The following is a 24952-nucleotide window of genomic DNA, read 5'->3' as shown; positions in this document are numbered from 1 at the left end:
AGGCAACGACCTTGACCTCTTCTTTGTGGACTGATAGATATAGAGTTACACCCTCTCTCTCTCTAGTTACAGTGGCAACAACACAATAATGATTATGCACACAATCTAACTACTTGCCCCAAGTATATTTATACTAATATACAATATGAGCTATTTACAACTATGGCCCATTAAAGGCATATTTAGGCTATTTACAATTATAGCCCCCTCTCGATTCGACTTTGACCGATTCGGTTAATAACCGAATCGATTGTCGATTTTCGGCCTTCGTCGAGTTTACATATCGACTCCATTTCATGCGACTCGTGCTCTTCCCATCCGGAGGGACTTGTTTTCCCAACATCTTATTATGCATGTAAAAGTTTTCCAATATACTTGTAAGCTTTGTGCATCTTCAAACATATTTCTTAAAATTGTTGCGTGATAATTGCATTCCCAACAATAACCTATTTTTGATATATTTTTGTTTTCCTAAAGCATTCTCATTCTGGAAATTTGTAAACTATTTTTTTAGATTCATGCATGCATAATAAATCAATGAGAATGGAGATGCTAGCTAGCACCAATTTGAGAGTGAATTAAATCTGAAACTCTATGTCCCATGTGTAGGTATTTTTTTCACCCATTAATTTAAAAGATCACATGTGTCTCAATATGGGTAGCATTGATCATACCCTTTGAATTCTACATAACATCAAAAAGCGGCCACGATTATTCAAATATATGATGTGCTGATTAGGTTACTCTAAAAAGGTTCAATGATAATTTACATTTACATTGTTTTAATCATATGCATGACAAATCCAATTATAGTTCCAAAATCACCGGAAAATTCCATGAGATCTTGATTAACATGCTGATTGCACCACTCACAGCAAAAACGTAAAGGCTTAAGAGTATAGCTATCTGCAACATTCACGTGCTTTATCAATTATACCACTCAAATTGATATGTAAAGGTGCTCGAGCATATCACATTTGTTAACCAACTTCAATATTTTGGCCAAGCATTAATCTGACTATACATTGATTATTAGCATATTACCTGTTGCTCCCTACACAATCCCACTGACGGTATTATACATTATTTCACTCTACATGTTGAAATTGCAGTACCATGGGAAATCACAAAAATATGCTTACTGTATTTCAAAATATATATTTCAAACCGAAAAACATAGCAATATATATAGCAGACAATAATATGCATTATTCCACTTGATCAAGTACATTCGTCTCAAAATTCCACATGTTGAAATTTTAATCCCATGGGAAATATGCTTAGTTATGCATTGCAAAATATTTACTTCAAAATATATTTAGTTATGCCATCCATATCACAATGAAATACAAATGCTTTTCTCTATGTATGCCTTATTTATACTAATTCATTGCAACTCAAAATTCCACCACATGTTGAAAGTTTAAATCCCACAGGAAATATGCTCAGTTATGCATTGCAAAACATTTAGTTATGCCATCCATATCACAATGAAATAATTCAGTTGCAGACAGTTATTTTTATTCAAAGACAGACAATTTAAAAACAAGAGCTAAAAACTCAATTAAAAATAACCATCAAAAGGAGGGCATCGCCAAAAGCATTCTTCTCAAAGAATCGATGCCATTGAAAGAAGAAGAAGAGTGTTTAAAAAAACAAGATTTTCAGTCTAAAACTTAATGAATGTTGCTCAATAGTTTTAAAAATCCGCCGAAGATTTCCATCTAGTATCGGTATTGCGCTGGTTTGTAAGGTCCCTCAACAGGCACATTGATGTATTCAGCCTGATCCCTTGTGAGTTTAGTGAGCTTAGCACCTAGTTTCTCCAAATGCAATGCAGCCACCTTCTCGTCCAAATGCTTTGGCAAGACATACACTTGCTTACCATACTTTCCAGTTTTCTTTTCCTTCCATAGCTCCAACTGAGCAATCACCTATTTGAAAACCACAAAGAGAAGATTAGGTATAGATTTATAGGTTTCCCTACAATGTATAAAATGCAAGAATCAAGCATTATATACAGTTCCCATGTATGACAACTACAACATCCATTTTTCAATGAACTGAAACATCATGATACATAGTTCAACGTGCACTGAAGCATAATCAAACATTGGTTTGCATACAATTAAACATTATCAAACACTCGAGCATCATCATTATAGAAAATGTTTGTTTGCATTACCTGATTTGTGAATGAGCAAGACATGACAAAACTGGGATGTCCAGTAGCACATCCAAGATTCATCAGCCTTCCCTCAGCCAAAACAATAATACCGGTGTTTGTCTCAGGGAAGATCCATCGATCAGTTTGAGGCTTGATTGTGATTTTTTTCACTCCAGGGTAATTCTCCAAGCCGAGCATATCAATCTCATTGTCAAAATGACCAATGTTGCAAACTATGGCATTGTTCTTCATCTGCCTCATGTGGCTAACCATGATGATATCTTTGTTACCGGTTGTGGTAACAAATATATCAGCAGTCTTCACCACATCCTCAAGAGTCAACACAGGGATACCTTCCATTAAAGCTTGAAGAGCACAGATGGGGTCGATCTCGGTAACAATAACTTGGGCTCCTGCAGACTTCATGGCACTTGCACAACCTTTTCCAACATCACCATAACCACAGACCACTACAATTTTACCGGCAATCATGACATCTGTTGCTCTCATCAGACCATCTGGCAGTGAGTGACGGCAACCATAAAGGTTGTCAAACTGTCAAAAAATAGTATTATGGAGCACATTACCACTTATAGATTCTCAAAAAATTGAACAATATTAAGAAAATTGCATAATGGTAAAGTAGATGCTTTGCAGACAATGTACAAAAAAATAGTCATCAACACAATGTGAATGACCCTTTAGTGCAGTATACCTTGCTCTTAGTCACAGAGTCGTTCACATTGATGGCGGGGAAGAGAAGCGAACCATTCAACTGCATTTGGTAAAGCCGATGCACCCCAGTGGTAGTCTCCTCAGAAACACCAACAAGCCTATCCTTCATGCTGTGAAACCTCTTAGGGTCCTTCTTTAGCCCATCACGGATGATCGAAAGCACAATCTGGAACTCCGCATTGTCAGTAGACGTGGGATCAGGCAAAGTCCCATCCTTAGCATACGCTTCTTCGGCCTTAACACCTTCATGGATAAGCATGGTAGCATCACCACCATCATCGACGATGAGGTCAGGGCCTCCACCTGGGCCCCAATCAAGAGCTCTGTCGGTACACCACCAATACTCCTGAAGAGTCTCTCCTTTCCAGGCAAACACGCTCGCACTGTCACGAGCAATGGCGGCCGCAGCATGATCTTGGGTAGAGAAGATGTTGCAAGAGCACCAACGAACCTCAGCACCAAGGGCAGTGAGAGTTTCGATCAAGACAGCAGTTTGAATAGTCATGTGGAGAGATCCAGTGATGCGAGCTCCCTTCAGAGGTTGTGAGGGTCCGAATTCAGTTCGGCATGACATGAGTCCAGGCATCTCAACCTCAGCAAGATCAATCTCTAACCGTCCGAAATCTGCTTGGGACAAGTCCTTCACCTTGTACTCGAACCCCTTGGCACCCTTCTCAGTTGCGAGATCCATGGCTGCAAGCAATCTATATAAAACACAAAAAAGGAGGCATCAGAACATATACTCCAGTAGAAATGGGAGAGAAGAACAGCATGTGAAGTCATGTATAACTATGGAGAAAGCTACGGAATTTCTATAGAAAAATACACAACGAAAACACTGAGCAGATGACTGTACTTAACTTAGGATGATGATAGAATGCGAATGCATTTGACAAAATGACGAGAAGATTTCCTTTGATCTCTTCAGGGACAAGTAATTGTACAAACAGCACAGATCTAACACATGCTAAATGAATTTCGGACACAATAGTTCACGAACAGTCAAGAATTAATGTTTCAAAACGAAACAATGATGCAAAAAAGACAATGTAACGGCGGCTTATCATTGTTTCAAACTAAAAATGTCATTGTTAGTACAAATTTGAATGATTGGCATAAATTTAAACAAAATGCTAACCCCGGACAGAATTTCAATGCCAAAACCTAGATTTGATGCAGATTACAAGGCACGGTGAAGTGCAAAAACACGAAAAAACACTTTTCTTCGGCCATAGGATAATGCTCACTGAGCACTACCAGAGAGTAGTAGATCTGCTGAATCTAAAGTTTGGGTACATTAAATGAAATAGATCTGCCAAATCAGAGTTTTAATTGGAAACACGAAAACAGGTTTGACACATAAGTAAAAGAACGGTACACATTACAGAACTAACTGGGGATCTAAGCTACTCCATTGAATCTATTCCAAAAGACAGACCAAATCAGCTCTAAAAAACAAAGAGAGAAGGTAGATCTACACAATAAAGAGAATGTAGATCCATAAGATCTTCACAAAGATCTGGATCTTGCGAAAGAAATTCAAATAAAACCGAGATGAAACCACGAATTGGATGCAGATCCTTACAACTTACAAGAGAGAGAGGTTGTTTATCAAACAAACGAAATTATGGTCATTATTCCCAAACAAAACCAACAGCAAAAATGTAGATCAGCTCATGAAACGAGGGCTTCCAGGGGAAGAGAAGTCGGAACAATATGTAAGTAATTGCACAGGGAGAAAACAGGTAGAGAAGAGGTAGAAGTAAAAGCAGGGAAGAGAAACGATCCAAATCAGGGGTAGAAACGTAGGCGGAGAATGCAATATTTCGATACAAGATGGGGGGCTTTCAGTAAAAGGTGCAGAAAAATAAAGACAGGATAACAATACAGACGTGACGCAAAACCTCCACAAAGAGAATCAGAGAGAGAGAGAGAGAGAGAGAGAGAAAAGGAGGAGGGAAGACAAATAACAGAATCAGAGGAACAAGGAGGCAGAATCAGAAGAGAAAGAGGAAGGAAGGAGAATCAGAGGAGGAAAACAAGGATGCAGACATAAAGATGAAGAAGAAGAAGAAGAGGAGGAACTTACTGGTCGGAAGGCGCTCGAAGGAGAAGCGGAGGAGGAGGAGGAGAGGTGAGCAGAGCTGCAGGATGGAGCAGGGGAGAGAGAGAGAGAGCGAGAGGAGGAGGAATGGAGAGCTTTGGTAACTTTATATACTAAGGAGAAGAAGAAGAAGAAGAAGAAGAAGAAGAAAGGTAGGGTTTTAGGGCATCGTGGACACACAGAGAGTCTTGAGATCTAGTTTTCTCAGATTCAGAGAAACAGACAGACAGACAGAGAAGGCCGGAAACAGGGGAAGGTGTGTGTGTATGTGTGTGGAGAGAGAGAGACCGACCGGCCATGTGTGTGTGTGTAGAGAGAGAGAGAGAGAGAGAGATTGTCCGACCGACCCGACCATGTGTGTGCGTGTGTGTGTAGAGAGAGAGAGATATATATATAGACCGATCGACCGACCGTGTGTGTAGAGAGAGAGACCGACCGACCATGTGTGTGTGTGTGTGTGTGTATTAACGGGCGCGCGCAGGACAATGTTTTGGCCCAATCGCCCATATGTGTACCTGCATCTTCTTGTCTTCTGGGTATGCCATATGGGGAACATGTATGAGCTAGAGTTACGTATATGTATAAATGTAATGTATGTACGTACTTGTCTTCGGGAGGGACGGGAAAAGCAAACGAGCGAGGGTGGCTGTGATTGTAGAGAAATGGGGGAGAAGAGCTTGCAATGCTCGACGATCGCTTCGGAAAGAGAAGAACATGGATCGCCACCACATTTCTCGATGATGTAATGTTATTATGGCGAGCGCGCGTCCCTTATGCTAGTTTCTTGCGCTGACATAATCGGCGGCGTACATGATTGATGGCAAGCATCGGTTTGTTAAGAATAATATACCTTGCTAGTATTCGTGGCGTGGCGTCGCATATACAAAACTGGCTTTCCCTTCACCTAGGTGGGTCAGTTGTCTCCAAAATGTTCCGTGAGAACAAAATGAGTTGATTCCTTGTACACGTGTTATGAATTTAAATTAGGGGTTTTTGATATTACATTTGACGGTTACAAACCGTTCATACCTCTCTCTTTTTTACTCCAATGTGTCACATTTAACGAGTACTTCATATCGTTATCGTGGCATCATGAATCTTGCTATCTACAACAAAGGAGCGCACCTTCCCCTTTTTCCCTTTCGAGATCGCTACACTGAAAAATTTAATAAACATTTCACTCCTCGTGAAATGGCTTTAAAACTTCCCTTTCCATAACTCAATAACTAGTTTGCTTCATGATAGTGTTGCCCTCCCTAGAGAGGAGAGAGTTGAGGAAGTGTAACCATATCAATGAGAAAATGATGAGCTCATAATGTGTCACACACTTTGCCCGAGATCTTTGAAGATATTTCTCTCCCTATTTCGCTACAAGGTTACTTGAGTGGTGGAGCGCCCCAATCATGGGGGCGAGTCATAATCCATCCAAAATAATAATAATTTAGAAAACAAACACGACTCTTTTTGTTTGTTTTTCTTTCAATCGAAGAAACTCACTAGTTGTCTAACAATCCCTTCAATTTTGAAACATTGAAGCCCAATGTCAAATTTGTATAGAATGTTAGTAGCTACACACCTTAGTCTTCGTAACACAACAATTTCCCGTTATAAAATGATGCAAAAGCATTGTCGTTCGTATGTAAATAATATAAGAGAGTTTTCACGTTAGCAAAAGATATTGTTTTTAGATTCAACTTTTTAGGCATGGATTAGCAATGACTTTGATGTTGCATTGATTAGAAAAGCTCTTTGTAATTTATTTTAGCTTGACATAATGCCATTGATCATAATCCTTGCTAGTTTTAATCATAATTAAAGAAATCCACTTTGGCAAACCCTATCTATCGTTAACAATGAAGAAGTGAAGACATGTTTACTACAACAACTCCACAACATTTTTAATGTAATTGGTAGCTTGATTGTTCTAAGTGCCCGTAAGATTTTGAGAGCTTAAATTTGTTAATTTTCCTACCAAATAGCAAACATGGTAATTCACTAGATCTTAAATATATATGTATATTCTTATATCGTAGCCGAATATCCAAAGCATATTCTTGAATGATAAGCCATTTACACCACACCTTTCGTACTGGAAAAGCAACGGAATATAGTTTCACTTCGTATAGTTTTACTTGTCCTTCATCTTCTTATGATATTTTCTATTGCATCTGAACAAGTAAAATGCTCGATAACATTGACCATTGTTGTTCTCCATCAATCTTGATTTGGTTCTATTGGAATAATAATAGTGAAAAAAATCAACATGTCTTTGTGGATAAGGTTTTGCCGAACACCTTTTATTTTCTCAAAAAAGGATTTTCTTGGGTCACGCACGTTTCAGTCTAATACAATTTGGGAAGGATGTTCATATATATTTATGTGTATGTATCATGATACAGATCTAAATTGAACATTAGGTAAATTAACAAAAAATATATAAATTGAACATTAGGTAAATTAACAAAAAATAGCTCCTATCTCTCTATCTAAAAAAGGCAATGATCGTTTATAGTTTTTTTGTTTATGTCGTGAAGGCCATTAATCTTCGAATGTCTAAAAAGTCAAAAACCTCTTTTGCTTTTCCACGTTCAAAATTTCTAAGCATTTGCTGTAAAGTGACAACCTCATTGTCGGTGATTTGTTGATTCTTAGATTTAAGTACAATACGTATAAAGTATCGTTAGCAATATGGGGCTTTGTTTGCTTATCGCTACATTTTATCATATCACAATCCAAGTCATTATGTGTAGGTAGGTCTCTCATTCCTATCTTGTCTTAAAACTATCTTCATAACATAACACCGGAATTATAACAAAATCTAAGTCTAGCAAGTAACGGATTAAATCCATCCTTTCACTAGAAAGGCACAAGCATTCTATATGTCAATTTTTGCTAGCATATGAATATCCATAAGTATATCTTTTGCAATATAGATGTACACAAACACAACATTTGTCATAACCTAGACATAATCAACATGCAAGATAGTAAAAAAGTTGCATGCAAGTATTATCGTTACAATAAAATGGATGAAACTTTATCTTTGTGAGAGAATGGAGGAAGCAATAATCTCCAATGTTGTGCATGTCGGCGATCCTTACCTTTCTAAAACAAGTTGGAACAAAGCTTCCCATGCACGACAAGAAAGAGGGAAAGCAACAAAGACAAATCAATTAAAAATATGAATTGTTCATTTCATAGGAGATAATAAGACAATATTACATCAATAAATGCTAGATGAGAGCATATGAAATGTACAATCTATTAAATGATTCAAATCAATGCATAGAAATTCAAACAAGAAACATAACAACATAAGCCTAAAAAAATTATAGGCCCACGGTCAGAATCGTGAAGCTAACAAGGCATGACGGTGGCATTCCATTTCATCTAGTGTGCCCATTTACAAAGTTATGTACATTGTCTCCTCATAGAGATGTTATAAGCAATCTCACTTACCAATCCCATATCACTTTAGATATTAGTTATTGTTTAAAATCTTTAAATTTGGCTAACATTGATTGTTGACATTTATGAATACCTTATTCTTTTATTTATTTCATTGAAAGTAGTAGTCAATGTGACCTAGGCTAAGTAGAAAGAATTGAGACCGCCATACACAACATCATCATATGATAGAGTTAAAGCCTAGACAATTATGGTCATTACTTCCAAGATGGTGTGCATCTATTTGTTCGAGAGTTGGCGTGCACATGACAAGCCCTATAACAGACTCCGAGCATAAAAAATAATCATAATATGCACTAATAACAAGGATTCTACTACATCATATATAATCATAACATCCACTGAGAACAAGATTTCGACACTTCAAGCTTACAACAACGACAATGGAAAGAATAGTACAACATACTCCAAACATAAAGATAACCACACTATCCATCGAGAATAAGACTTTTATCACCCTTCAAGATTATAACAAAGGCAATGATGATAAATTCAATGACTTGGATTATAGCACTCCACAATGTATCCTTGTTCATAGAATGCAATGACTATTTTCCGAAATTTTATAATGGTTGTAATACATATTATATTGTCAAGCACAACTCGTGCGACCAAAATCCCTATCTATGTTTTCAAATATAATAATACAAATTCTTCAATAAGAATTAAATAATAAACCAATGTAACTACATTATCACTATTCAACATTACACTAATATTGTCAACACTACAAGAAACTTTGAAAACAAAGATAATCATATATTTACGATTTAGCGTGCATCTCCCCTACATCAAGAAGAGGTATCACCATGATCTCTCTTGTACGTCACATTTAACTTATACATGTCTCGGGGTGTCTGTCTACCACTTCTTTCTCATCATATGTTTTTTATATGTTTACTGTTTGATATCTTGATGTTCTATGTTTAGATTCTAGGTAACAATTGGCAATGGTTCGATAACTGTTTAAAATCTTTGAAACTTGAACTGAACCACAAAACTGTTTAAAAAATCCAAACCGTTAAAACCGCGGTTTTGGTTTTCAACTTAGGTCAAAATTCAAATTTAAAAATTAAAAATTTTCATTATTTAAAATTTTAATTATTTAAAAATTTAAAGATTTCCCTAAATTTTGAGAATTAGGCTTAAAAATGAAAAGATTATTTAAAAAAAAAAAAAAAAAACCATTAAACTGTTTAAACTGCGGTTTCTAGCCGCTGAATCCGAACCGAATAGAACCGTTCACCCCCAAACCGAACCAAATCGAAACCGAACAGTTTAAGCCGTTAAGTCGTGGTTTCGCAGTTTGGTTCGGTTCAAACCGAACCATTGCCGATTGTTAATTCTACGGTATGAGTAGTTTTTAATTTACTAATTAAGAATCATCGCTATGTCAAGCCAATGCTTAAATCATCCAATCCACTTGGTAAGTGAAAACATCTCAAGCCCATACATATTGATAGTTTTTATAATGCAAAAGCTTTTCAATAAATTTGACGTGCAATATGTTATCAAGTTCAATAATTCGATGGAAAGCTTCATATAGTTATTAATAATGTGGCACCAAATAAGGTCATTTTCTGCACATACAAAAACATTTGGAGGAATGAGTTCCCAAAACTTTTTACCAATTGCCATAACTTATAAGTGTTACTAATCATATATTTTCTAGTGTTGAGAATGATGTATATGCATTGGTTAGCCATGCTATAGACACGCTAATGCGCATGGATTCCATGATGTATAAACAATCATGAGTGCTTTAGTAATATTTGTTGTAGATGTTGATTTGCCGAAAGAATTATTAAACTGCTAAGGTACTTCCTTTAAATTCTAAACTATGAATTCACCCCATTAATATGGACAAATGGCCCAACACAAATGGGTTGGCAAGACCCGTGATATAATCTTTAACATGGGGCACCTCTCCAAAGGCAAAAGTTGATTTGAGTTTGATGATTGGGAGGAAATTGAAACATTGGAATCTATCTACAAAAACATTGCATGATTCATTGCCCGTAACATGACTGCCATCTCGCTGCCACAAAATTTTGAAATATTCTTGTGAACAAATTGGAGCAATTTCAATGGAGGAAATGTGATTGGAAAGTCCCTTCACTATGATTACAATATTAATGTTCACCTCAAGTGTATAGAGTATTAAATATTATTAGTAAGCATTGAAGCAACTCTAATAACTGAATTTGATGCTCAGCCATGGGGATAAATGCTTGCAGTATTCTGTGCTGCGCTCAAAGGACACAATTTTGGAAATTGGGGGAAGCTGTTCCTTTTCACTCTTCCAACTAAAAGGCTTTATGGCCGGGTCAGAATCCGCCATCCATCTGTTGAGATGAAGATGAGAATTTGAACAGTGCTTGCCGAAAGGGGTCATCAATTGAACTCTTAATTGTTACCTATTAAAACCTATCATACCCAAGAAGAATAGCAACATAAGCAATGTCTTGCAAGGAATGGAAGTGCTGGCATTCAAAGAATGAGACATGTATTTATATTGACTGAATGCAAAGGCAGGTAAGTGTGTGTATATATATTGATTGAACCACAACCATGTTGAAAAATAAAAATGTATGAACTAAATTTTACACTCAAAAAAGAATTTTGGTAGCCTGAACCTATTGTTTCATTGATGGTTGCCAATGTCAGCCAAGTGATTGTTCATATACTGATGCAACCAATCATCACTACCATGTTGAATTATAGAAGAGAATGAACTACAAAATTGTTCACCATGAAAGGACTTTAGGTCTTATGAATCTATTTTCGCTTTGACAGTGGTTGATAAGTGCAATTCTCGCAATTGTAGAGGATCTACTGTGGAAGGAGCTCTGGTGAGAGCACATTGTGCGGCTGTTGTTTTGGGGAATGCAATCACATCCCTAATTGATTTTTCGCCGGCTAATAGCATCACCAATCTATCTAGACCAAACGCTATTCCACCTGAAACAGCAAAAAAAGCATTAAAACATAAAAGAACTCAAATACAGCATCAGTCTTAAAACACAAAAAAGAACAATGTACAACAAAATGAAATGTCATTTGCAAGTATAGGTCGAAGAAAATCTAGACTTTGTACTTTAATAACTTCGGATTTGATGCAAATTCGTTCATTTGCAGTGAAAACTCCTGTGAGATTTTCTGCTCGCAAGAGGCTCTACTAGTCATGACTGAAGAAGCCCTAACCAGGCAAAAAATAAAACTCATCTATGCCCCAAGAACTTCTAGTGCGCAAAAGACCTCAAACAGCATTGAACACACCTAAATAACCCCAAAGAACTTCCCAGGAACAAGCATGAAACATCCTTGATAAAGATATCTATTAAAGTGAAAAGCTTTGAAGGCAGCCTCAATAACAAAATCAACTTAGCAAGTGTTGAAATTTGTTTTACCATGAGGTGGAGCACCAAGATCTAATGCTTCTAATAAATAACCGAATTTCTCCTCTGCCTGTGAAACGGAACAAGAAAGCTTTAGAACTCTGTTAAACCTTCTTTTAACTACTACTGGCTTCAGGTGAAACAATTATGACATGAAAAATTCATCTAGTAGAATAATTAAATTACAAGCTTCAAAAAGAAGTTACAAGATTCTTTTGTCAACACTGAAAAATTAAGACAATGGTTTCAAATTCAAAGGCACAATATCCAAGATTGAAGAGGTCTTCAAAGTGAGGCAAGCACCTTAAAAATCAATCTCTCGATGTCAGATGACAGTGGCCTTGATTTGGCAGTGGCAAGAGTGTTTAGGCCTGGAGGTGGCCGGATATATGACATGTTGCTGTTGCTATAATGCTCTGGAAGGTTTAGAGTCTATTCTGGAGATATTCTTGTGTCTATAACAGTGCCTTATGCGGCTTGATATCAGCAAGAACAATCTCAAGCATCATTCAATATTGATCTTTAGACTTGGGATGGCCGGAAAATTCAGATTTATTCCCATGTTTGAGCCCCCAGTCTGGACCCACTGCCAATGCTGGAAGTGCCACTACATCCCAATAGTGAGTACAATTTCCCATGAGTGACTATTATAGAGAGGTCCACCAAGGTCTGTACTGTGCCGCATATGTGATAGGAAGATATTCAAATACAGACACAAGCAGAAAAAAGGCCATCATCAATGTCAGAATGGCCGTCCACATAGCCTGATGGGGAGGAGACATTGACTATGCTTCAAAGAACCATTTTGGGATGATGCTTGGAGAGCCACTTTTAGATAAACTACTCACACACATCTCATCTTGTCTCACACATCCTCTTTGATGGTCATGTCTATTACTAGGGAATCTTTTCATAGTTCTAGCTTATTTTCACAATAGCTTTTCAGTTTTCAGTTTCACCTCGGAGCATTTATTTTATGGGGTTTCACAGGTAACAAAAGTCAAATAATGTACTCCAAAAATAGATTTCAAAGCGGAATTTGGGTTCAGCTGTTTTCTGTATCAAATAAAAATTGTCAGCTGCTCTTGTATGCAATGCCAGTATTAACCTCCATCCCTAACCAGGTTAGAATTAACCTTAAGTAACAATCCTCACACACACAAGCATGTTGTCAATTCATGACCGCAAGGATACAGGGCAGGGAATGAAGATGGGAGTTCCAAATGACATGAAACAATGGTAAGTTGAGTGGGAACTGCAGCATCCAGAATAAATTGTACACAACAGTAATTGAATCTGGATCAAGGAGTAGATGGATTGAGAAAGAAAATATTATTATTACGTGGAATTCTTGGAATGTTGCAGCATGGGAAATTACTCCCACATTCCTGGAATGGAAATGCCAATTATGCAGTAACAATGTGCATTTCATATGTGGGGGTGGCTAAAACCCAGGTGGCTGGAATGATGGTCTCCTGTGACTATGCTTCATTCTTATAGCAAAGATAATGTCCCATTGAGAAAACACACTCACACATCCACTTACCTTCTCTAAACTAATGCCAATTATTTCAAGCACTTTCTGCTGGATCTCTCTTTGATAAATTCTCAAGCTACCACCACCAATCTGCTCAAAAGAAGTACCGGAAAAGGGATGAGAATAAAAATCTGGCATTTCCTAATATAGCTATCAATTTGTTGAGCAACCACATGCTTACAAGCATTCATTACCTCAACTCCATTGTATACCAAGTCATATGCCAGGGCGCGAGCTGTCTTGAGGTCTCCCATATCCTCAGGGTTGGGGGCAGTAAATGGATGGTGCAATGCCTGCCCATATACCAAAATTCATATTCATAGATTCAAGGAAGCAAATATAAAATATGGAAAACAAGAACGTTCATATACCTCAAAACGCTGTTCTGAATCATTCCACTCAAACATAGGAAAGTCTGTAATCCAAAAGATTGAATGAGCAGACTGTTACAAGCATAAGAAAAACAAGTCAGCAACTTGGACTTCTGTGTAGTATTCATAGAGTTTGAAGCATGTGAATGATGTAAGAAGGCAAGAGAACCTCATCTATTATGTTTAGTTTCTCTGCAATGTATCTCCGAAGCCAGTCAAGTGTTTTATTGACTGCAGATATGTCACCAACCGCAAATAAGATAAGGTCACCAGCTTTAGCTTGGCATCGTTGAAAGAGTTTTTCCTTGCTGTTGCTGTCTAAACTCGATATTAATGCACCAACACCCTCAAGTTCACCTGATCAATTATGTCCCCAAGCATCAAACATTGACAAAATTTGTCTCATTTTATGACAAAAAGTCTATACAATACTATCCTAGTTGTATTACACTGCTTTTAGTTCTCTCTTCAACTTAATCTGGCCATATCTTAAACAATTTAGGGTACATGCTTGCATATATACAGTAGGTGGCCTCAGACATGTCTGATCATATACATGATAAGTTCCTCATGCAACCATGATACAGAATCCTTGACCAAAAGTTTGCTCTTTAAATGGTTTAAATGTGCCTATGTAGGGATTATGGACAACATTTCTCTACTGAATAGAGAGTAGTAGATGATTAGTCCACCTTATAGGGCACAATATGGTATTCTGTTGACACTAATAAAACTTTCTACATATTACAAACATGGTCACCTATTCAAAACAAAAAGTATAAATTTCCGTTGTGCATTGCAAGCAGCCATATAAACAATCACATTAACAAATAAGGACTATGCATCTCTTAGTTATATTTACTCTTTTGTCTCTATAGATTTCCCACTTTTCCTCTTTCCTTGCCTCAAGTATGCATGGCATCTGCTTTCTACAGTGAGTCACTCGTGTCAGTGAGAAACCCTCATCCAAGTATATTTTATTGTCTTTGAGAGCTTTCTTTTTAGATAGAAAAGCTCATTTTCTCCATGTCCTAGAACTGTAAGATGAGTGCTTTGATTCGTAAATCATTCAACCCTCCATGTTGATATAAAGTGGATTTGCTATGCCCCCAAGTTTCTTCCAATGGCTTTGCATCCTCTAGAGGGTTTCTTTTGCTGCTTCTTTGTCATGGATGCCCTTTTCTGCTTCTTAGTTACTTCTATCCAAGGTGTATTTTCTTTTATTCCCTTTTGGGCATCCCCAGCATGAGCTTTTACATCCCTAGCTACCTCTGCGATATTAGCATTTCCTTCCCTACAGCGTCTTTCATCATGGAAACACTTTTTATGCCCTCTGGCCTTTCTTTACGTCGAGTTTTACAGCACAATTCATCAAGGTTACTTCATCATGACTTGATCGTATTTCTGCTTTTAAGACTTTAACAATGACCTCTTTAACCGCCATTATAGACTTGATTTACAGTAGTTTTGAAGGCTTCTTGTAATTCCCTCATAAGGAAACATACTTCAGTTTTTCATTCCCCACTAACATTTCATTTTAATTTGCATTTCATTTCAAGCATGTTGCATATCAGATCTCACACGATTTATCTCTTGAATGATCATTTCTCTTAGTGCATTATCTTTCATTTGGTTTGCATCATATTCCACAAGAATGTTTATATGTTGTATGCCTTTAGAGTACTATTAGGAGTGGCCCAATCTGTTTCTTTCCTTCTTCGACATCATTCAACAGCTCTTAAAACACTTATGTTCCTATGCCACTCTTCCTTGAAGATCCTCATTTTGATGATGGCATTTCTTCTCTAATCTTGGTGGGCCCTTGGGCACCTGTTGACTCTCTCACTGAAAACAAATTTATGTTGGTATACCCTGTTCCCTCGATTGACACATGTTGCATCTCTTCTCTAATCTTGGTGGGCCCTTGGGCACCTGTTGACTCTCTCACTGAAAACAAATTTATGTTGGTATACCCTGTTCCCTCGATTGACACATGTTGCATCTCTTCTCTAATCTTGGTGGGCCCTTGGGCACCTGTTGACTCTCTCACTGAAAACAAGTTTATGTTGGTATACCCTGTTCCCTCGATTGACACATGTTGCATCTCTTCTCTAATTTTGGTGGGCCCTTGGGCACCTGTTGACTCTCTCACTGAAAACAAGTTTATGTTGGTATACCCTGTTCCCTCAATTGACACATGTTGCATTTGGAGCATGCAGAAAACATTGGTTTAGAAAGGAAGGTTATGAATGTGGAAGAGTTCATTATTGTAAACTTAAAGGTGCTCACTTGGAGTTTGACCAATAGAACTATTCGTACAGACTCTCGAAATTACTCTTGCGACTTACAGGAGATGTGGACACCAGTGCTGATGAAGTTGGAGTTTTTCAAGGGTGACATCTCTTCTTGTTAATTGTCTAGAACCTGATCTTCATTATTTGTCTATTCAAAGTGCATGGCATCAAGGTGTTCTATTCAAAGTGCATGGCATCAAGGTGTTCTATTCAAGTAGAACAAATGTTTTAACTTCAGACGGGAAGATTAAAGCAACACAGACATGAACATTGAAGATATTAGAGCAGCAGCAAAGGTGAATGTATCAAGATAGGAAGGTACTGAGAAAAAAACCATACATGGTCCTTAACACAGCAAAGGCTAGGACATCAGAGCTAAATAGAACACATCTTAGGGTCTCCAAGATTAAGGCAGCAGAGATTAGGACATTGGTGATTAATGCAATAAAGTAAAGATTAGGGCATCATAGATTCATCTCATTAAATTGGGCCTAATAGACCACGAGAGAGAGAGATAGATTATATTATATTATCGTCTTCGGAGGTCAAATATGACCTATGAGACCAAAAAATTTACATTTCACGTGATATGTGTGAAAGTGAGCAGCGGCTCTCGATATTCAAGAACTTTGCCAATGAATGTTACAATCGAGAGTGCACATTGTGGTTGTGAGAGAAATTCCTGCAAGGATTGGGCTTGGTCAAAGATGTGTGAAAAGCATGGTCGAATATGATCAAAGGCAGAGCATTGTATCAAAGTGTGATACTCAGACTCTCGAACTTCTTTAGGGCAAAGTATGCATAGTCGACCACTCTCATCACTTGTGCTCCAATGCCCCGTCTCACATCACAATACATGTGAGCTAAGTCGTATGGAAGCAATGGTTCGAATAGAAGCCAACGGAATGGGCTCTAACATGTATCGATGTGTACGGTTTCCCCGTTCCGCAAAAAATATGGTTCTGTAGTTAGGTGCAACATGTGTAGTATAATGTATAAAGCGTGAGCCTCCACATTTTCCCATGTCATGATACATTGGCGTTGCGAAAAGGCCTCATTTACAGAGGAATCTAGTGATGCATCATGAAGCAAATGTGTTGCATCCCATCTATCGAACTACTTTTTCATATGTTGCATCCAATCGGAACACAATTTTGCTTTTATGCATCTTTTTGGATCTTTTTGCTTGCTTCCCATGCAATTCTAGGAAGTCGATGTGTGGGATAATTTGAACCTTAAGCATGTGTTGTATAATGTATAAAGCGTGAGCCTCCACACTTTTCCCATGTCATGATATATTGGTGTTGCGAAAAGGCCTCATTTATAGAGGAATCTAGTGATGTATCATGAAGCAAATGTGTTGCATCCCATCCATCAAACCACTTTTTCATATGTTGCATCCAACCGAAACACAAAATTTTGCTTTCATGCGTCTTTTGGATCTTTTTGCTTGCTTCCCATGCGATTCTAGGAAGTTGATGTGTGGGATTTTTTGAACCTTAGGCATGTATTCAACAACCCTTTCCATGGCCAAGATCTCAATGGGAAGTGATCTCGTCTCAAGGAGGAGCATGTATGGCGTTTGTTTCTTAACTTGCATAGTTGTAAAATAATTAGCATAAAATACGCGTACAATACGTATTATAAGTATTCTACAAGTATCCTAACTTTTTTTTTTAAATACTTAGAATACGTATTTTATAGATAAAGTACGTTAAATACGTTAAATACTTAGAATATGTGTAGAATACTTAGAATACGTTTAGAATACTTAGAATACATTTAGAATACTTAGAATACGTCAAATTTTTAGAATACATAGAATATGTCAAATTTTAAAAAACGGCAGTTCTAAAACGTAGAATACGTGTAGAATACTTCAAAGTATTCTAAAACGTACTCTAAACGTAGAATACGCGTTTTTTAACAACTATATTAACTTGTAGAAACTTTGTAAGAAAATGTCAATGGACATTTTCAAACTCTTTTACGAGTAGATTTAGGGATGCTACCACCCCATACTTCCACCCCATAGAGAAGCACCGGTGTCACCAAAGTGTCAAAAAGGTACTTCTTGAGGACCCAACACTTAATATCTCCATGATTGCATGTGTTCTCAAATGCATAATATGCTCGCTTTTCCGCCTCTAAGCAACGTGTAGCACATTCATTCTATCTATGATTTGAAGGAACTTCAAGGCCAAGATATTTGAAGCTTTCCACACATTCAAGTGGCTCAATATTGTACATAATACATGACTTATCTCTTTTTTGGCTCTTCACAAGCATAATCTGGGGGGCAACTGGTAGCACAGGTTTTGACAGATAATTCTTTCATGTTTCTATGAGCCTCATGTGAGAAACTTGAGAAGGGGATGCTTGTCTAAAACCAATTTGCATTGCCTTCTGGATTAAATATTAATTGGAGGAAGTCTAGTCTCATATCATGTACTGAAGGGAATTTGGAATGTCTAGGATGGCAAGGATGCGAGGTTAGGAAAGGATCTATTTTTCGACACTTGGGGTATCCATTGGGAATGAATGTTACAAATGGTCAATTAATTGAATGGATGTCTAGCAAGTTAAGGGATAAGTTCATGTGTTGGAAGTCACAATCTTGGCCATCATCTAATAGAGAGAATTGTAATTCTTTGAGAAAAGAGTTACTTGGGTCTTCTTGGTTATTAAGTTAGCCTGGAAAGGAGAGATTGTGCTCTCAATTTAATCACTTGTTTTGTTTGGGAGAGGTGGGAGATATAGCTGAGGCTCGATCTCAAAGAATTTTGAAGTTTGATGAAGCGGGACAATTATTACGCATCCCGCCCAATTATGGGTTTATTTGGCACCAAGTACAAAATATTACATTGATGCAAGGTCCTTTACTTTTACAAATAAAAGAGCGATTCTCTTGTATCTTGTATCATTGCTCCATTGAGTCTCTTTGATGGCTATCACCTAAGGTTGGACAAGAATGGAAAATACATAACTTTGATCACAAATGGTGGCAAATCTTAAAACATAATTGGCATTCTAAATTGCCAATTGTAGCAAAGGTCTTCATTTGGAGAGATTTGATTGGGGGTTTGCCTTTGGGATTAGCTCTAAAATAGTGTGGACTAACAATGGCCAATTGCTTCTTCTGCATTGTTCAAATGGAAGATGGTACTCATCGTTTCATACAATGTCTAATTGTTTGTCAGATGTGTAGTTGCATTTCTCAAATTTGGCAAGTTTTGTCAAGGTATTATTTGATACCAAGAAAATGGGTGTTTGCACAATTCACATAGGTATATACCCAAAATCAAAGATGGAGATAGTTTTCCTATTTTTGAGGTATTGGGGATTGCGTCATAATTGGGCTATGTGCAATGGTTTTATATTTGATGGTAGGCATGGAGTCAAAGCATATCTACAAAAGTTGAAGGGAGTACTAATGTGGCAATTTTTTTATCGGAGCGAATGGAAATTCTTTCCTCAATGGAGCGTTCATCTTGTTTATTGCCAATTCAACATGTTCCACTACCCGTGTACTTAGTGGGTGACCGTACTCCATTGTGACACCCATTTATTAATATTATTGTGTGTTTTTACCAGAGAGAGAGAGAGAGAGATGTGCAGTGCTATCAAACTACAAATGTTGGAAAAGAAACACAATGTTTTGCATTTCCAAATAAGAAAAAATTGCATCAAGTACCTTCATCCATTATCTTCAAGAATGGAAGCCCCTTTGCACCAGACTTTATTGTTTGCTGGTGCAAATCACCCTTCTTTAGTGCTGTTGCTGAAAACTTACTACCTCCGCCAGGTATAGCCAAGGCTTTTATTACTCCACCTGATGCAACTGCATTGGCAAAAAGCTGAAAACTCGACCCCTTGAAAAGACTAGACACCTGTTTCAGCAAGAAAACATGAAAACCACATGTAATATAATGGAAGATTGCAGCATTAAGAATATGGCACATTGCAAACTTACATCGATTAGTTCAAGTCCAAATCGTAAGTCCGGTTTATCTGACCCATACTTATCCATTGCCTCTTTGTACGTAAGACGGGGAAATGGATTTGGCAGCTTAACACCCTTAATTTCATGAAAAACCTAAAGATAACAATTAAGCTCATATAAGTCAAACCTAGATATTCTCCTTCGCATATTAAATGTGACAACCTAGATATTCTCCTTCGCATATTAAATGTGACTTAACACATGCTGATTATGTAATACATGTCGAATAAGGTCTTCATTCAGCTTAAGCATATCATCAAGTGGAGTGAATGCTAGCTCCATATCCAGTTGTGTAAACTCTGGTTGTCTATCTGCCCTCAAATCCTCATCACGAAAGCACCTGAAAAGAAAGACCTGATTATTGACATGGAGAATGTGGGAAGTGATTTGTATCTGTAGTTCATTATGCATTGCACCTTGCAATTTGATAGTATCTGTCAAATCCTGAAACCATTAGCATCTGCTTAAAAAGCTGAGGGCTTTGTGGTAGGGCATAGAATTCTCCTGGCTTCAGTTATTTACAAAATATCAGAATTGAAACCAAATTATACAAATAGGTGCATTAACATGGCATGGTACCTTGGAAGTAAATTTCTAAAATTACATAATTACCTGCACTCGAGAAGGAACAAGATAGTCTCGAGCACCTTCAGGAGTTGACCTCGCCAAAAGGGGAGTTTCAATCTAAATAAAACAGGTTCTTTGGCAAATCAAAATCCTCACAGATAATTCAAACTTTTACAAGTACAGAAGCATACCTCCACAAAGTTCAGCTCATCCTCCAAAAACCTCCTGATTGTTTTTACAATATTATGACGAAGCCTCAAATTTGTAGTCATTTGTGGCCGTCGCAAATCAAGATGTCTATATCTGAGAGTAAACAAATCTGTATGACAATACAGAAAAAACAGCATAAACCAAACACTAGAAGCTAAAATAATAGCATGAAACAAAACATATTTTTCTTTATTGTTACATCATACATGTGTGATTTAAGAGTGTGGTGACATACCTAAGACGGACTTCCTCCGTGACTACATCCTTGAACTCTGTAGATGTGGTGATAAGAAATGGTAAAGCAACCTGAACAGTATTCAACAGCTGCAAATCTTCAGCAACAACCTGCAATTGCAACGGGTTCAGCACATTGATTATTTTTAACACAAGGAAACAATGTGTGGGAGGAAATGTATCTCTTCCATGAAGAACTTGCTTTTCTTTGCATTAATAAGCAATCTATCCTTATAGGCTTATTAGAAAACACAGCTTCTTGTTCATTCTTAAGAGTACAGTATCATGTCAGTGTGCCTACTGAAATTGGAAAGGGCATTAGAAAGTTTAAAGGCATTACAAGAAATTCATAGAGACAAAGTAGCTTGAAATGCAATCATTTGTATGTCCTCAGAACTAATTTCAATATGATAATATCCTGTTCTTAAATCAAATATTCTAAATGTTGTAACCTACCATCGGATAAAAAATATCACTAGTCATTGGAATCCAAAATCTGTGTTTTTCAATGTGCCATAATCAATACACATGCCCCAAGAACTATCTTTCATCTGAACTAAAGGTATTGGATAATAATTAATAATAAGAAGACAATCTACTCTAAGTCAGCCCCTTCTGTTCAAGCTCATTAACTAGACTCATATATCTAATTTGACATGAGTGATTGAATCCCATGGTATAAGCATCATATTTTGGATTGCCAGATAACAGTATACTATCTTTTATGAATTCGGCACTCACATTTCCTACGTCTTGTTTGTACGGCTGTCCAAATTTGCCACTCTAGCTTTCTTGTAAACCTAAAATATACCAGGTTCAAATTGAGGTTTGTATATTTTCCTTTTACCAAAAGTTTACAAACCATCTATCGGGGAACAATAGAAAGATTGGCTGTCATTGGACAACTTAAAGATCCAAACAGGATTGGTTTATATAGATCTGGAAACAGTGAAGATACTTTGTAGTTTGATATGAAGCAATCATACACCGCTGCATAGAGTGGTTAGTCCTTATAAACTCTCTTAATTTAATTAACTGTTTTATAACAAATATGGAGATATTTTTAGGCTTCATTCTAAAATGTTTCATAAATTTTAAGGCCAATTTTAAACATTGCAACTGCAGATTACATTAAACTCTATTTTTATTCCCACAACCAACTCTAGTTTGCATAACATACCTCAATATCTCCAGTTTCCATCCGAGGATTCAAAGCTTCCTTCGGCCGGGCTCGAACTCGACCCTTGATCATAATGACATACTCTATCCTCACCTTATCCACTCCAAAATGTGCATTTGGATAGTTTTCAGGATCTGTGGCTACCTTTCAAATGCATTCATAGGATGATGGTACAACCTCTAGTTAAAACTTAGAAGAAGCACTCAAAATAAACAGCATACAGGAACTCTATACAACTTAGATAATTAGGCAAATTCTTCAATCCTTAAAACATACAAAATATGCATTCTGATAGTTAATAGAATCCTTTCAAGCAATGAGCATACATCATGCATCCAACAGATGATAGAATTCTCTAAAATATTTAAAGCATGAAACACATAAAACCTATTTATGCATTTGGATAGTTAAAAAAGTGATGTCACCAAACATAATGCATCCAGAAGATAACAAAATTTCCTCATTAGCGAGAACCCTTAAAGCAAAATATATGCATAACTTCTGTAGCACTTGTATAATTAAAACAATGACAAGGCATACCAAATGTGCATTTTGATGGTTAAAAGAAACGTTTGGAGCAAAATAAACATATATAATGCAACTGGAAGGTGGTCACCGAATTATTGTTACTGTGTGGATAGTTAGACTATGTCTCAATGTCTTTTAAATTCAAAATGTCTATTTGTAATGTAACATAAACACTGCCTAAATAATCATTTTAGAATGTTTGAAGAAAGATTTAAGACCTGAACAATTCCTGTATGATCCCTCAGAGTGATGAAAGTCAAGTTCCCATGTCTACGATGGAGGGCGACCCAACCGCAAAGGCGAACATAATCTCCGACATTATCAAGGCGTAAATTTCCACATCCATGAGATCGAGAAGGCCATTGAAGCAATTCAGGTAGAAGAGGATTGGATTGTTGTTGCTGTTGCTGTTGCTGATCCGCATTTGATGCAATAGAAATATTGATAGGAGGAGATGATGGAGATGAAGTAGATGCCGGGGAAGATGATGATGATGATGATGATGATGACGAGCCGACGATGGGAAGAGATCTTCTAGATTGTGATAAGAAACGACAGATTGGAGCAGAAGAGGGAGAGGAAGTGAGGAGAGACCTGTGGAAGCGAGAAGAGATGAGGGAGAATGAGGAGGAAGAGAAGGCGAGACGAGCTCCTGAGGATGCCATGGCAAAAGGAGCTCCTTCCAGCTTTCGCCCCACCCTCCTCTGCTCCTCCTCACACAGATAGAGTGAGATATTTACTTTAGAAAAATTACAAAACTACCCTTATCACAAATTTACGGCAATGACCCCCCCTCATCCATAACGTTATGTTAATGTACTTACTTCAACAAAGTCTTCTTTCTCTTTCTCTTCTTTTCTCTTGTTTTGGTCTTATAGGCCATTTTGGCCTCTTAAAAGACAATTAATATATCCTTCTTTCTTTCTCTCGCCTAGTGGCTTGATAGTTTACACCATGGCATCAGAGTCACAACATTGAGTTCAATCCTCGCCATCGGCTAGGAGCCTAGGCCCTGTCTCATTGATCGCAATTGGTCTCTCTCGTACATGCTCCAACATTTGGAAATTCTAGATGGAACCCAAGTTCAATCCTCGCCATGGGCTACGCCTGGGCTCTCATAGATCGCAATCGTCCCCTTGTACATGTTCCAAAACCTAGAATTTCCACATGAGAATGCCTTTCAACTTCTTAACATAGTCTGGTGTACCTTTGCGCCACCTTTTTAGCAAGTGCAATCCTTCGTGTTGTGGTGTACCTTTATGCCACCTTTTTAGTAAGCGCATGCCTTCATGCATGTATGCATGCATTACTTGGTAGCCAAACCCATCCAAATGGGTATCTTTGTATAAACTATAAATTAAGCAGGAGGAAGTGGCAAGACATAATAATTTTGATCCTCTCTATGTGCATTTCACAATAGTCTTTCATCCCTTATCTTCTTTGGACCTTACTAAGCAAAAACATTTGTTGAGGCTTCTTTTGCATCGTACATGCTTTCACATCCATAAACTTCACATGAGAATTCCTTTCAACTTCTTAACATAAAATCTCGTCTCATATCTCCTTTTAAAGACAACTACATTACGGATATATCCAAACATGTTCCAACCCCTAATATTGTAAATAAACAAAACAAGATCTTCGACTCATCATTTGGACCTTACTAAACAAAGATGTAGTATTTTGTTCATCGGTATTTCAAAGGTTGGAGGTTTCACCCCATCTAAGTTCACAACATCACATGACTAGCTAACAAAATTCTTTTAAAAATCTACTTGTATTTGTTGTTTTCGCTTGTGGCTTGCTTGAGACCATACATGGTTTTAACATGTAATACATAATTTGGTCACATTAGTGGAGATTTCTTTCTTTCTTGCTAGATTTTAGAGGCAAAAGAATGGTTTTTAGAGCGCAAGGAAATAATTGGCATTTTGATCAATTTCCCACTTACTCTCATCACTATATATATAGAAGGCAATATCATAACCTCTTTGAAAGTTGTAGTAAAGCCAATGAAAAAACTTGAGCAATTTGTGTTTACTTTGAATTTTATACTAATACACCACAAATCCTCTCTAATATTGTTGTTGTCGCTCTTTGATAGCACATTCAAAGGATTTTCTCCTTTGTTCCTTTCTTAAACTTCATTAAAAATG

General features: G+C 37.2%; 2 protein-coding genes across 2 annotated transcripts; both read right to left on the bottom strand.

The window, feature by feature from the left end:
• Positions 1-1538: 1538 nt before the first annotated feature.
• On the bottom strand, positions 1539-3606 carry LOC147865492 (adenosylhomocysteinase 2). The gene is made up of 3 exons (XM_087318318.1): positions 2883-3606; positions 2186-2722; positions 1539-1934 (listed from the first exon to the last, which is right to left on the bottom strand). The coding sequence occupies exons 1-3, from the start codon at positions 3591-3593 to the stop codon at positions 1725-1727; spliced, it is 1458 nt and encodes a 485-aa protein (XP_087174444.1). The 5' UTR covers positions 3594-3606; the 3' UTR covers positions 1539-1724.
• A 7424-nt stretch (positions 3607-11030) lies between these two features.
• LOC147865491 (tRNA synthetase class II (D, K and N) family protein) lies at positions 11031-23480 on the bottom strand. The gene is made up of 15 exons (XM_087318317.1): positions 23015-23480; positions 22269-22412; positions 21090-21199; positions 20836-20947; positions 20690-20761; positions 20494-20585; positions 20297-20417; positions 20048-20170; positions 19769-19964; positions 13950-14137; positions 13781-13852; positions 13604-13702; positions 13419-13499; positions 11885-11942; positions 11031-11435 (listed from the first exon to the last, which is right to left on the bottom strand). Exons 1-15 carry the CDS (start codon positions 23459-23461, stop codon positions 11245-11247), a joined length of 2106 nt encoding a protein of 701 aa, XP_087174443.1. The 5' UTR covers positions 23462-23480; the 3' UTR covers positions 11031-11244.
• Between the last annotated feature and the right edge of the window lie 1472 nt (positions 23481-24952).

The sequence above is a fragment of the Azolla caroliniana genome, unplaced genomic scaffold (assembly GCF_043228905.1).
Source record: "Azolla caroliniana isolate FFs.n. ecotype wild unplaced genomic scaffold, voAzoCaro1.0.p SCAF_4, whole genome shotgun sequence".
Taxonomy (NCBI): Eukaryota; Viridiplantae; Streptophyta; class Polypodiopsida; order Salviniales; family Salviniaceae; genus Azolla; species Azolla caroliniana.
Note: the sequence above shows the minus strand (reverse complement) of the source record. Positions and strands in the feature narration are given on the sequence as shown.